Below are 13,659 nucleotides of genomic sequence, written 5' to 3' on the forward strand. Positions count from 1 at the left end.
AACGAAATACATAGGTAGTGCTCGGAGTCGGATACTTTTGGCAACTTTTCCACTTTGTGACTCTACAATTGGATATCTACCTACCTGATACAATAATATACGGCTGAACAATGTGCTTCTGTGAGTACTATATTGATTATCTACTTCGTGAAACTATTATTTAAGGAGCTGGTAATATGTATTGTTTCTCTACGTGATCAAATCAGAAATGAGGAGATCCGTAGGGGAACTAGAGTAACCGCAATAGCTCAACGCTTTGCGAAGCTGAAGTGGCAATAAGCAGGCCACATTGTTCGTAAAACCGATAGACGTGGGGGTCAGAAGGTGCTGGAATGGCGACCTCGCACCGGAAGACGCAGAGTTGGAAGACCCCCCTTTTAGATGGACGGACAACATCAGACGAGTCGCAGGGAGCCGCTGGATTTAGGCGGCGCAAGACCGAGTGCCGTGGCGTGTGGAAGTCCCTACAAGAGACCTATGTCCAGCAGTGGACGTCTATCGGTTGATGATGATGATGATGTAATTATACGCACACAAATTGAAGCTTTTGTTAGTCTGTGCGTAGTATACTATTGGGCTGTGCACCTCTTGAATATTTTATAATATTCTTGATAGGATGAATAAATCAACTTTAACAATACGTTTTATAGTAGGGGAGCCCAAAAGGCTAAATAGGGATTTACTCGAGCGTCGTGGGGACCTATTGGGTTGTGAAATTAGATGCTAAGAAGACAAAAAGGTTATATGATATTGTATGCCCTTTCACTGGTGGGGAGAGCGTGTAGGTACATAATATGTTTTCAAAAATGAAAAAAAAATTGTCACAAAGAAATACTCGAGTGCTTCAGATATTAATAATGTATGCGCCCTACGTGTTTCTTTTATCTGAAAAATATTAATCTGCCGGTTTGCATGGTGGAGGTGGCCGTACGAAGGTGTAGAAGGGGGCACTCCATCTTAGGCTGCATCATCACTTGCCACCAGGTCTAATTGCAGCCAAGCGCGTGTCTATAAATTTAAGAAAAAAAGAAAATAGAACCAAAAATATTTATCGAGCGGGTCAGATATTGAGTAGGGGTGTTAAGTGAATCCTCGAGTAGCTCCTATTTTAAAAGACTGACGATTTGGACGAAACCAAACTCTCCCATTTCCTTATGTTACGCTCAAATTGTCAGATTATCTTCTTTTTAATTTGCTTTATGGCTTTCAGTAGACTGTCAGATTATTGAAATGCACACTTTTCTGCAACTAATTAACTTACCTTGCCTTAATCTGACGCGCTCGAGTAAATCCCAAAATCCCCGCTTGGGCTCCCCTACCATTATCAATCAGCTATTCAGTATTCTACTTCATCAAAGAGGTACCTATCTATCAACTGGGTAAAATAAATAAAACCGACCAAGTGCGAGTCAGACTCGCGCACTGAAGGTTCCGTGCTACAATCTTATTTTATCGACATTTTGCACGATAAATCAAAAAATATTATGCCTAAAAATATTTAAAAATCTGTTTTAGAATGTACAAGTAAAGTCCTTTCTTATAATACCCGGCTTGGTATAGTAATCTTACTTTGAAAGTTGAAAATAGCAATATTTGTTCATGAACACATTTTAATTTCTTTCTTATGATGTAACCACAAATTCACGGTTTTCAGATTTTTCGCCGAATGTCCTGCCATAAGTCCTACTTTCCTGCCAAATTTCATGATTCTAGGTCTACGGGAAGTTCGGGGGGTGACTCTAGTCGTAGGTAGGTAGTTATTGGGTTGGAAGTGAGAAGGAACCACAATGGCACCGATTCCGTCGTCTTTCTCTAAACCAAATTTAGAGTATCTGCATCCTTTTCTTTTTAACAATGCTAAAAAGGGACAGAACATGAACTTTACATTTAAAGACTCTAAATTGTAGTGCACGCTACAAATTTAAACAGTAGGCTCGCGACTGTAAAAATAAAATTTAAAACTGTCACACTGCGTCTGTCCTTTTCATATTAAATTAGTAAGAAGAGGATGCGAATACTATAAAATTAGGTTGTGCTCAGAATCAATACCAATAATATCGCGTTATTTATTGACCTTTGATCTCTGAACTTTGCGCGAGATAAAATAAAAATTTTTTACAAAAAAAATAAAAACCGACTTCGTTACACAAACACTAAAAATTGAAAAATAATTTAATTTATTACCGAATATATTATGTATACAAGAGTTAATATAGTTCCATAATAATACTTTTTGGTGCCGGTGCCAATTAGCTTTAGCTGCGCGAATCGTCTAGACTTCATATTTTTATGGGACTCCACAATGGCACCTCATTGGCACCGACCCCAAAAAATATTATTATGGAACTATATTAACTCTTGTATACATAATATATTCGGTAATAAATTAAATTATTTTTCAATTTTTAGTGTTTGTGTAACGAAGTCGGTTTTTATTTTTTTTGTAAAAAATTTTTATTTCACAATTTTTAGTGGCCCCATGGAATTATGCTATGACTGGTTAAAAATCTATTGTTTACTAAGCTATTACACTGATCGCGAGCAATTTACTCTTATCCGTTGAGGAGTTCCAGTATCTATCTTCGAAGATGTTCATCAGATCTTCACCAAATTTAAATGGGACCAACTTTGAAGTATACCCTTTCAAACAAAAAAAGAATTTTCAAAATCGGTCCAGGCGTTTTCGAGTAATCGGGGAACATACATAAAAAATAAAAAAAAAAAAAAAAAAAAAAAAAAAAAAAAAAGATTCCGACGAATTGAGAACCTCCTCCTTTTTTTGAAGTCGGTTAAAAAACACATTTTGCACCAGTTTCCTAACCTTTTTTCCTGGCCCAGTTATTTTTATGGATGTCCTTCTGGACAGATGATTTTTTGTAACCTATTTTTAACCGATTATATTCTGATTGAAAAACTTAGTTGTGACCAAACCCGCTGCTTGATTGCGGTAGAATGACAGCTACAATGTCATGATCGCAATCACGATTGGTTGACGCTCGCTTACTATTGGCTATAATGCATTGTTGCAACAAGAATCGCACAGATTCAGTCAATCATAACAATTGAGATTGTAATAATGATTAATGCAGGTTTTTCGAAATCGACCTACTGGTCAAAAGTGTCCCACATACCTAATTATTTTAGCTTAACCATTCTGTTGACCAATTTTCATTTAATGTTTGCATTGCAATTATTGTCATAATTATTTTGTTGAAGAGGAACTCGTTTTACACTTCATAACCTATAACGTGCAAATCTTGTAATCTGTCAAAGAATTTACTCGATTTTCTGCCTGCTCAGTGTCTAACACTGAATGATAAGCCACCGAGCTCAAATTTTGACATTTTATTTAAAATCCATTGAAGGTTCTCTACGAAACGTTATTTTCACATCACTCAGTGAAGCAGCAATGTAGAACCAACTTATGTCAAATGAGCTCGATGGCTATCTTTCAGTGTTAGACACTGAGTTAGCGAATCACCGCTGCAGGCAATGAGGAAGTTTCAGGGCGAACGTTCCATAAAATTTTCATAGATGGCGCTGTGTACTGCATTCACTAAAAACAAAAATTATACCTATATCTATAATATGATTTAGCCAGAATGTCAGCATTTTCGTTGCCAACTATTCCAGCAAGCTCTGGTACCTAGCGTAGAACCACCCGGTATTGGGCCAGGGTGTCTCTGCAGTTTTCAACCAGTCTTGAGTTAACAACCTCAAAGGACAGAGCTGAAAGAGCTGCCTGGCTGTCCGTATGTTTTATTGACGTTGTTGTTTTGCAGGATGTTTTTACGTACAAATTATTATAGCGTATACCTTCGCTCGGAAATTATTTTTCGTTTTTAGTGGGTGCAATAAACAGCGCCATCTATGAAAATTTTATGGAACGTTCGCCCTGAAACTTCCTCATTGAGATGGCAATCAGGATATGAGGCGCTTCGCACCCTCGCAAGTCACCCGCGCTCGCCCGCACCGGATTAGCGCGGGGACTGTGCGGGTGTGCGCGGCGATCCCTCCCCGATTGCCATCTCGACCTGTCGCCGACTGTAGCGGTACGTTAGGGAGTCAGGGACTAAACCATTGGCAATTGACCCAGCCTTGACATCGATCTGTTTGTATGTAAACATCGCTTCATATAGCCAATAGCCATGTGGAGCAGAAGAGCTGTGTGTTTGCGACACGCTTATCTATTATTTAGCCTTAAACTATAAAGTACTAGCTGACCCGGCTCTGTCTCGTTTTAACTAAACTTAAGTAACTATTAAGCGACTCTGAGTGCGGCAGTTAGTGTTTTAACGTCACTGGATACGATTATTTCACGTGAGATTAAAATTATTCGCATATTGTGCCTGCAGTCGAGTCATTCGTTCGCGAATTCTGCTGGAGTCGAGTCATTCGTTCGCGAATTCTGCTGCAGTCACGGTTTGTGCCAGGCCTTAAATGCGTCGGGGTCGCCTGCTATAGATAATTTTAGAAGGTACATAGGAGTGCATCGACCCTCGCACCGTTGCGTAAACAGATGCCATGCGGATGAGATAATTATTGCATTGGGCCACGTATAATTAAACTTTTGCATGCTCTTTCATTGCATATTAGCTAGACCATAATATAAGAGAACTATTTTAGCGTTTAAACTACCGTGAGTGATTTCCATTCTAAATACTATCTGTCCCGGCTTTACTCACGTGTGTAGTCGACGTTAGCCCGACTAGTTTCGAACCCATACGGGGTCCTTTTTCATACGGGGTCGGGGGCGGCGCGTGCGCGAACGGACTCCCTTGAAAAAGGACCCCGTATGGGTTCGAGTATTTAGAATAAGAGAACTAGCTTGTGCCCGCGACATCGTCCGCGTGGAATAATTTCAAACATCTGTTTTACCCCCTTAGGGGTTGAATTTTGAAAAATCCTTTTTTAGCGAATGCCTACGTCATAATAGCTATCTGCATGCCAAATTTCAACTTAAGTAACGATTAAGCGACTCTGAGTACGGTTGTAAGTACGCTGCCCTAAATGAGTTGTCAAAATATGACTGTTGGTACTAGGTACCTCAATTTAACATTCATAACATGCGTGGCTTATGTACCTACTACCTACACGCTTTTCAGAATATCCTTGGTGTTGTATGGTGTTGTACTCGCAGACACGTGTTGTTATGATACAACAGCTGCCACGTGTTCCATTCATGTAAACTACAATGTAATGCGCGCCAGTTTTTAAACGAATTCAATAATCTATTAGTAGAGTATACTAATTAGGATATGGAACGCCCTACCGGCGTCAGTTTTCCCCTCTACTTCTATATATATATAAAAGGAAAAGGTGACTGACTGACTGACTGACTGACTGACTGACTGACTGAGTGATCTATCAAACTACTGGACGGATCGGGCTGAAATTTGGCATGCAGATAGCTATTATGACGTAGGCATCCGATTTTTGAAAATTCAACCCCTAAAGGGGTGAAGTAGGGGTTTGAAATTTGTGTAGTCCACGCGAACGAAGTCGCGAGCATAAACTAATTTAATATAAGTTTACAGTACGCGGCCGAATAGCCTCAATAGCTCAACGGCTAAAGGTGTGGACTGAAATTCGAAAGGTCGCCGGTTCAAACCCCACCCATTGCACTATTGTCGTACCTACTCCTAGCACAAGCTTCACGCTTAATTGGAGAGGAAAGGGGAATGTTAGTCAAGGGCCATGGCTAATATTCTTTTTAAAAAAAAGTAGGTACGCGGCCGAAAGTAATGAACATCGATCTTTAGAATGATATTTCGGCTTCGTAGAGCGTTGTCTCTGTCACTCATACATACGCGTATATGACGTTTTGTCAGTCTCAACGACAAAGACAGTTCTCTACAAATCTGCTATCTTCTTCTAAAGTCGCGTATAGTAGGTACCTTCAAGTCAAGAGTGAATAGGCAACTTCTAGGCAAGCGCGCTCCATCTTATTTGATTCACCTAGAGACTCTAGGCAAATCGAATTCCCCCATAAATTTACTGTCAAAATTACGAGACTTGAGAGTACAGATAGTGAAAATTGTAACATTATTGTACTTAACCAAAATAATTCAAATGGTATCTGACCCGTTTTATATTACTGTAATTTTTGCTTTCGAAAGTAGTATTTAGCTCAAATTGGTATTAAAGAAATCCAACCAATGCTATCCAAAGAACACGTGCGTTGTAATCTATTAAATTAGATTAATGTAATGAATGACACATCAACGATAAAATAATTGAATTTTCACAACACAAATCGAGTCTAAAAAACCGGCCAAGAGCGACTCGCGCACTGAGGTTTCCGTACTACAATCGCATTTTATCGACATTTTGCACGATAAATCAAAAACTATGATTCATAAAAGTAAATAAAAATCTGTCTCAGAATCTACAGGTGAAGCTCTTTCATATGATACCGCACTTGACGTAGTTATCTTACTTTGATAATTGAAAATACTAATTATTAGTTCACGACCACAATTTAATTTTATTTGTGTAATGTAACCACAAATTCACGGTTTCAGATCTTTCCCCTAATGCCAGCTATAAGACCCACCTACCTGCCAAATTTCATGATTCTAGGTCAACGGGAAGTACCGTATAGGTTTTCTTGACAGACCAACAGACAGACAACAAAGTGATCTTATAAGGGTTCCTTTTTCCTTTTGAGGTACGGAACCCTAAAAATCAGGGGTTTCGAGCTTCTTGTCCTACTTTATAGATTTAAGAGATGGCAACCCTGATCACAACAAATACTCTTATTGTACCTAAGCAAAAAATAAAATGAGTATATAAAAACCGGATTTCCGATTAAATACGAGGCAAATTACTTGTCACGGCCAAGTTTATCGACTAATGGTAACGCAAACACGGATAAATATTGCCAAAATTATACGTAAACCATTGACAAACGAGTTTTTAATCTCATGCTTTATTTATACCTAATGGGTTTTGTGATGTTTACTTCATAACTCCATACAAGCACAAGCGGATTGCCAATCTCAATAGCTCAAACGGTAAAGGAGTGGACTGAAAACCGAAAGGTCGACGGTTCAAACCCCGCCCGTTGCACTATTGTCGTACCTACCCTTAGCACAAGTTTGACGCTTAGTTGGAGAGGAGAGGGGGATATTAGTCATTTTAACATGGCATATTCTTTAAAAAAAAATAATCGGTGCCTCGATGCCAAAATGCTGGCCAAAGAGGAATGAAAGACGTCCATTATCGCAGGAGGAGTGAAATAATTAATATTAGTTTATGCTCGCGACTTCGTCCGCGTGGACTACACAAATTTCAAACCCCTATTTTATTCCCTTACGGGTTGCTTTTTAAAAATCCTTTCTTAGCGGATGTGTACGTCATAATAGCTATCTGCATGCCAAATACCATACCAAAATACTATACTAAGTGGGGTATCTAATGAAATGGCTTTACCTGTATATTCTAAAACAGATTTTTATTTATTTTTAAGCATAATAGTTTTTGATTTATCGTGCAAAATGACAAAAAAATACGGCATTAGTACGGGAACCCACGGTGCGCGAGTCTAACTTGCACTTGGCCGGGTTTTCAGCACAAAATCCGCGAATCCACATCTGTCAGATGTTGTTTTCTTCACAAATTGGAATTCTCTGGTCTGGTCTGGTGCGAATCTTTGGCAGTAGCTACCACACTACTGACAAAGCCGTGCCGTCAAGTTGTTTAGCGTTCCGGTACGATGCCGTGTAGAAACCACAGGGTTTAATAAAAATTGTCATACTCCCGTATCCCGGTTAGCCCGCTTCACTCTCATCACTTACCACCAGGTGAGATTGCAGTCAAGGGCTAACTTGTATACCCCAAGTCATGATAGAGACTTGTTTGGTGAATAGGTAATGAATAATGATCTAAGATGCAACGCTAGTCTGGCTGATGCTGTGATGCAACTATTTTTTGCAATGGCGACAGGTTTTGTGCTCGCGCACGTTTTTATCTGATGATTAATGACGGATTATTTAAAATAGATTGCATTATTCTTGACTTGACCTACGTTTTTTTTTTCAATTTATCGTTTTTGTGTTGCAACTTGCAAATCACTTAAATCTGAATTAGTTTTCACTTCATACCATAAGGTCCATCTGCTTAACCGATTTGTATGAAATTTGATACAGAGGTAGCTTACGTCCCGGAAATTGACATAAGTAACTTTTATCCCGGAAAATCAAAGAGTCCCCGCGGGATTTTTAAAAACCTAAATCTACATGGATGAAGTCGCGGGCATCATCTAGTACCTAATATTTGATAGATGTCGATTTAGAATCAAACCGAGAGTTCCCTCACTCTATAGTACGCTCGACAAGTGGAGATGCCATCCGGGGAGGGGACGCGTGGTCCCCCCTCCTAGTATCCCGATTCCCATCTCAACCTGTCGCGGACTATAGTTCATTCTTGTCACGATCGCTAAATGTTAACTCGAGCAATAGAATTCTCCTACTGTCCTGTAATTCTCCATAACTTTTTGGGTTCAGTTGATTCTTCTCCAGCGAATAAATTGGCTCATCCCCCGGAGTCCGAACGCCTTCTTTTACTCGTGCTGCCTCCAATGCTGTTGTGGACAAAACGTGTACTAATCAGCGTTATTGATATGTATAAATAACTATAAACAATATTTTATCAAGCCATTTTCCTTATCAGCTCATTATAGATTCAAACAAACCGTGTCGACGTAGTTTGGTCACACGAGTAGATATATAGACCAGAGGGGAAGCTTCATACTAGCGGCTGGCTGTAGGTTCATTCACTCAAGCGCAACTCACGCACACCACAACCTGGCACGGACGCTCCGTTTGCCGCCGTTTGCCATCGAACTGGGCGCAAACGGAGTGTCCGTGACATGTCGTGGTGTGCGTGAGCTAGTGTGAAGCTTCCCCTCTGGTCTATAATATCTACTCGTGTGGTTTGGTCCCCACGTGACAGTCTGTCATGTGACATTTGCGAACAGCGTACGTAGATGATCCTTTCGTACAGTGCGACGAGGCTACGTTAGCGCGTGGCGAAAATCGGAACTAAAGTTGCCGTCAAGTGTCCGCTTTGTTCTTGTTTGAATATTCTAAGTCTTTGTTTTCCAACAGTGCCCCCCTGTCAATGTCATTCAATTGCCAAGAGAGCCTTGTCGCACTGTATTTTGTGTGTGACACTACGCGTAGCACAGTTCACGACAGTTTAGGGAACTTCTAACAAAACGTCCAGGCTTCGACGTCTCTTGTATGTAGGCGTCTAATGTTACCTACATTTGAGACTAAGTAGCCAATGAAACGACTTTTTTTCACAGACTACATCTACTTACCAAGTTTCGGAGAAAAGTGGCTGTGACATACGGACGGACAGACAGACAGACAGACAGACATGATGAATCTATAAGGGTTCCGTTTTTTGCCATTCGGCTATGGAACCCTAAAAACGCATTGAATTGAGAACCTGCTCTCTTTGGGAAGTCGGTTAAAAACTTGCATCTTCTTTGCAGCATCCGCAAGCGGCGGTCGCCGTCGCTAGCAGTGCAGCATGCGTTCCCTGCTGGCGTACTACGCTGACGCGGTGATGTCTGCGGCAGCGCGCGGCGCCGGCTGCGCGCGCGAGTGCAGCGGCCACGGCGACTGCATGAACGGCACCTGCCTCTGCGAGATCCGGTACACGGGCGACGAGTGTGCTGGTCACAATATGCCGTACCATGCCTGTGAGTGTCTTACTCGATACCTCGATAACCTCGATATTTTTTATATAAGTCCCGCAAATTGCTATTGCGCTGGAACCATGTCTCATTATCATCGAAATGACGTCATTTTGACGTGAGCCGAAATAAATATATACCATCAGCTTGAAACTTCAGTCTAGTGCTGACGTCACTAAAATGGCGGCCGCGCGCATTAGCAATTTGTGGGACTTATACCTGTGTCTCTAGATTCCATTCCACGTTTCAATGGCGAAGTAAATTTTACCCGTTTGGTACAACTGAGTGCCATAAAAACAAGGTTTGAATAGATTTTTTTATACTCCAAGGAAATTCTTATACCTTGACTCCAAATTCTAAGCCAACAGATATTTAATTTCATTGAGAATCGTCATCATCATAATCATCAACATTAACCCATAGACGTCCGACATAGGTCTCTTGTAGGGACTTCCACACGCCACGGTCTTGCGCCGCCTGAATCCAGCTGAAGAATGTTCTTCAGTAATTTATGAAAAGATGAACTGAAACTTTCATTGTCAAATGCCTAAACGCTTTCTCTTTTATATAATAATTAAAAAAAATAGAAAAAGAAAATTTTATAGAAAAATAGTTGGATACCTTGGTGTTGCTGGACTATATTTGAGTTGGTATTCAACCATAATAATTATTAATTTCGATATTCAATTAGTTGTTTGTATGCTTAGAAGCAATGTTCGACCTTAACCTGCGTCCTGCGTTTTATCAGTTGTACAGACAGACGTAAACAACATCAGCTATTGTTTGGTGTTTTGAAAGTGTATTGTGCGCCAAATAGGATATGATGACCCGGGGTTCAAATGCATTGACTTATAGGCATAATGTAATCATACGTTAAGTGTCTATAATGTTGCGAATATATCATCTTAATATTTTTTTTTACTCGGATACAAGTTGTAGTAAAAAAAGTCCTGTCAACACCATCCAACAAAATCCTACATTTTGTGATGTCAGGAGATATCAGACAATTTTATAATTGTTAATGGAAAGGAAATAATACATAATCTACTCGTAATGAATATTATAATGATACCACCTTATACTTTATCACTTCAACAATTCCACTTTACACTAATTCAGTATTGAGCTTCACGTTTGATGTCCAAAAATCAACTGCCGGAGTGGGCCTCTTCAAGTACCCTTTCTTCGTAAACGTTTCTAATTGGTCGAGAGAGTCGCCCCGCTGCGGTCAGTTGTGACAAATCAAGTACTAATTTAACAATAACTAATTATATTATTACATTATTCTTATTCATATGTTTCTATTTATATTCTTATTAGTATCCTTATTCATACTTATCATAGACATCTTAAACAACAGTTAAATACGAACAGTGATTCAGTCGTGTTGCTGACAATCCTCATTTCTATTCCAGGTATCGGCGGGCTATTCCTGCTGGTGGCGTTCGTGTGCGCGATGCAGCTGACGATATGCATCGTGTCGGAGTACAGAAGGCTGAAGGCGCCCACCTTCCTGCGCGCCTGTAAAGTCACCACGCAGAAGATGCTGTACCTCATCGCGTTCCTGGCCTCCCTCATCCGCGGTGCCTACTTCGTGTCACCGGTACGGAACTTACAATTATATGCTCAGAATAATCAACTCTTTTAACTTTGGGTAACTAAGCAATGTCCAACCCCTTATATCGTCCAACCATTTGAGTCTTTGGCGACCTGGAGCCCTTTTAACTTCCTGCGAGCCTGTAAAGTCACCACGCAGAAAATGCTGTAACTCATCGCGTTCCTGGCCTCCCTCATCTGCGGTGCCTACTTCGTGTCACCGATACGGATCTTAAAATTATATGCTCAGAACTAGCTTATGCTCGCAACTTCGTCCGCGTGGACTACAATTTCAACCCCCTATTTTACCCATAAGCTAGTTTTTGATATGGATATTATCAAAAAACTTTAAAATTTTCTGATACGAATCGGGTAAAATGCCCTTCCTGCGTTTGTTTCCTGCCACATTAACTTAAGTAAGCACCTTTAAAGCAAGAGGGAATAAGCATCTTCGAGGCAATATCTAAATATACAAAAAGAAAAGGCGACTGACTGACTGATCTATCAACGCACAACTCAAACTACCGGACGGATCGAGCTGAAATTAAGCATGCAGATAGCTATTATGATGTAAGCATCCACAAACAAAGGATTTTTTAAAATTCAATCGCTAAGTGAAAATATAGGGGTTTGAAATTGACTCGATTATTTCTAATCCCCAAAATAAAAATGAATATACAACGTGGTGTACCTTCTCCACAGAATGCATTTCACGAGGGCTGGGCGACGAGTCTCCTGTCAGCGTACTACCCGCTCATGATGTCCGGCTCTTCGCTCATCGTGTGCTTCTGGGCAGAGGTGAGTTACTTCCTTTATGTTATTTCTTTGCGTCTTCATTGCTGAGAGTTGTGACCGCTTTCCATTAGTCATATTATGATGGTGTCGGGGACTTCGATGGCTCTCATGATTGGTTCAGTAAATAAAACTTTGTTGTAAGAATAATAGAACTTAATTAGAATTAAATTAATATACAGATGTACAATAGGGTGTCACCACTGACTGAACTGAATTTAGACACTGACGCGTGCGAGCACATTTCTAATCGAATTGGCGGGGTTCACATAATGTCTGCACACGGCACCTGGTGCACTGTGTGTGCACCAGGTGCCGTGTGCAGCACACACGCATTCTTCCTAGCGGCGCGAACAAATGGTTTTTTGGGATTTGTGGATTCCCAGATCCTTCCGCATAATTTTTAAGAAAACGAGATTTCGACTTGCAAGGCGGAAACAAGTAAATATTGTGACACAATCTCTAAACTAAACTAAAATGGTACGTAAATCTTTTACTATCCCTTTCATAATGCTGCTTGCAGAAAAGAATAGATTTAGACCCGTTAATTTAGTTTAGTTTAGAGATTGTGTACAAGAGAAACGGCCCCATTATCGTACTTATACAGCATTCCAATAGGATTGATGCAAAAAGATAACAAATATGGCGGAAATATGGCGGTACTGATCACGTGACTTCATTTTGACATGACCTCTAGTGATGGGCTATTGCGGAACCATATTGGGAATGGACGGTTGAACGAATTAACTCTGATGTAAATAATTATTAGTTTACTGTTTACCCATATTTTAAAATTAAATAATTTATAATATTTTAAAAACCCTTGAAAAATGTCTAATAAAATAACATTTAATTTAATGTGCGACAAAGCAAGTATTTTTTGGTACCATTTTCGCAGTTGTCCTTTTATGTATATAGTGTGGAATCGACCCTTACTATAATTAAAATATAAAGAACAGTCATTGCATTTACTAATTAGCCAGTCTCTACTCTCGACCCAAATGAATTTGGCAATTGACCAGTTTTTATGCAATGTCATGTAATGATTAGCGCTACAAAATGCAAAGCGTTCAACACGTAAATAGAGTAATAAAGGTAGATACAGGAACGTTTGCTTTCTCATTCACATTAAAAAGAGAGCACAGATAAAGTTACTAATGTGATAAACAGAGACGCAGCTAACCTATTTTTTGTCCCTTATCGTGTGACTGGTTTTTTCAAGAATACATACAAACAACTCACATACAACTTACAAGGCATGCAACTTTAGTTGCGAAACAAACTTTGAGAAATTCGTGGCGTAATTGTATTTCTCATGAGTTATTTACTTGTTTTCACATAAAAAACGTTTAATACAAATATTGTTGATCAGTTCATACAAATATTGACTACTTAACAATGGTAATAATTGTCGTGTTATTCATCGTTACGTCGTGCTATCGCTATGTCATACGCGGTTACACAGTACTTAAATCTACCTATTATTCTATCTACGGTTCAACACGAGTATCTTTGTTATTGGGTTAGGAAACGGTTTTTACTTTTTATACTATCTGTATGGTTTT

At 39.7% G+C, this 13,659-nt stretch overlaps 2 protein-coding genes across 2 annotated transcripts in view; one reads left to right on the forward strand and one right to left on the reverse strand.

Moving 5' to 3' along the window:
• LOC138402586 (uncharacterized) overlaps nucleotides 1-13,659 on the reverse strand; it is a 217,198-nt gene that overhangs the window by 163,450 nt on the left and 40,089 nt on the right. The gene's annotated exons all lie outside the window — the stretch shown is intronic.
• The window catches only part of LOC117983944 (uncharacterized), a 74,860-nt gene that overhangs the window by 13,974 nt on the left and 47,227 nt on the right, over nucleotides 1-13,659 (forward strand). Inside the window, exons 2-4 of the mRNA XM_069499825.1 lie at nucleotides 9,503-9,712; nucleotides 11,122-11,309; nucleotides 12,005-12,100. Of these exons, the coding sequence (XP_069355926.1) occupies nucleotides 9,541-9,712; nucleotides 11,122-11,309; nucleotides 12,005-12,100 (456 nt within the window). The 5' untranslated portion in view covers nucleotides 9,503-9,540. The remainder of the gene's footprint in view (nucleotides 1-9,502; nucleotides 9,713-11,121; nucleotides 11,310-12,004; nucleotides 12,101-13,659) is intronic.

The sequence above is a fragment of the Maniola hyperantus genome, chromosome 7, assembly GCF_902806685.2.
Source record: "Maniola hyperantus chromosome 7, iAphHyp1.2, whole genome shotgun sequence".
NCBI classification, from domain to species: Eukaryota; Metazoa; Arthropoda; class Insecta; order Lepidoptera; family Nymphalidae; genus Maniola; species Maniola hyperantus.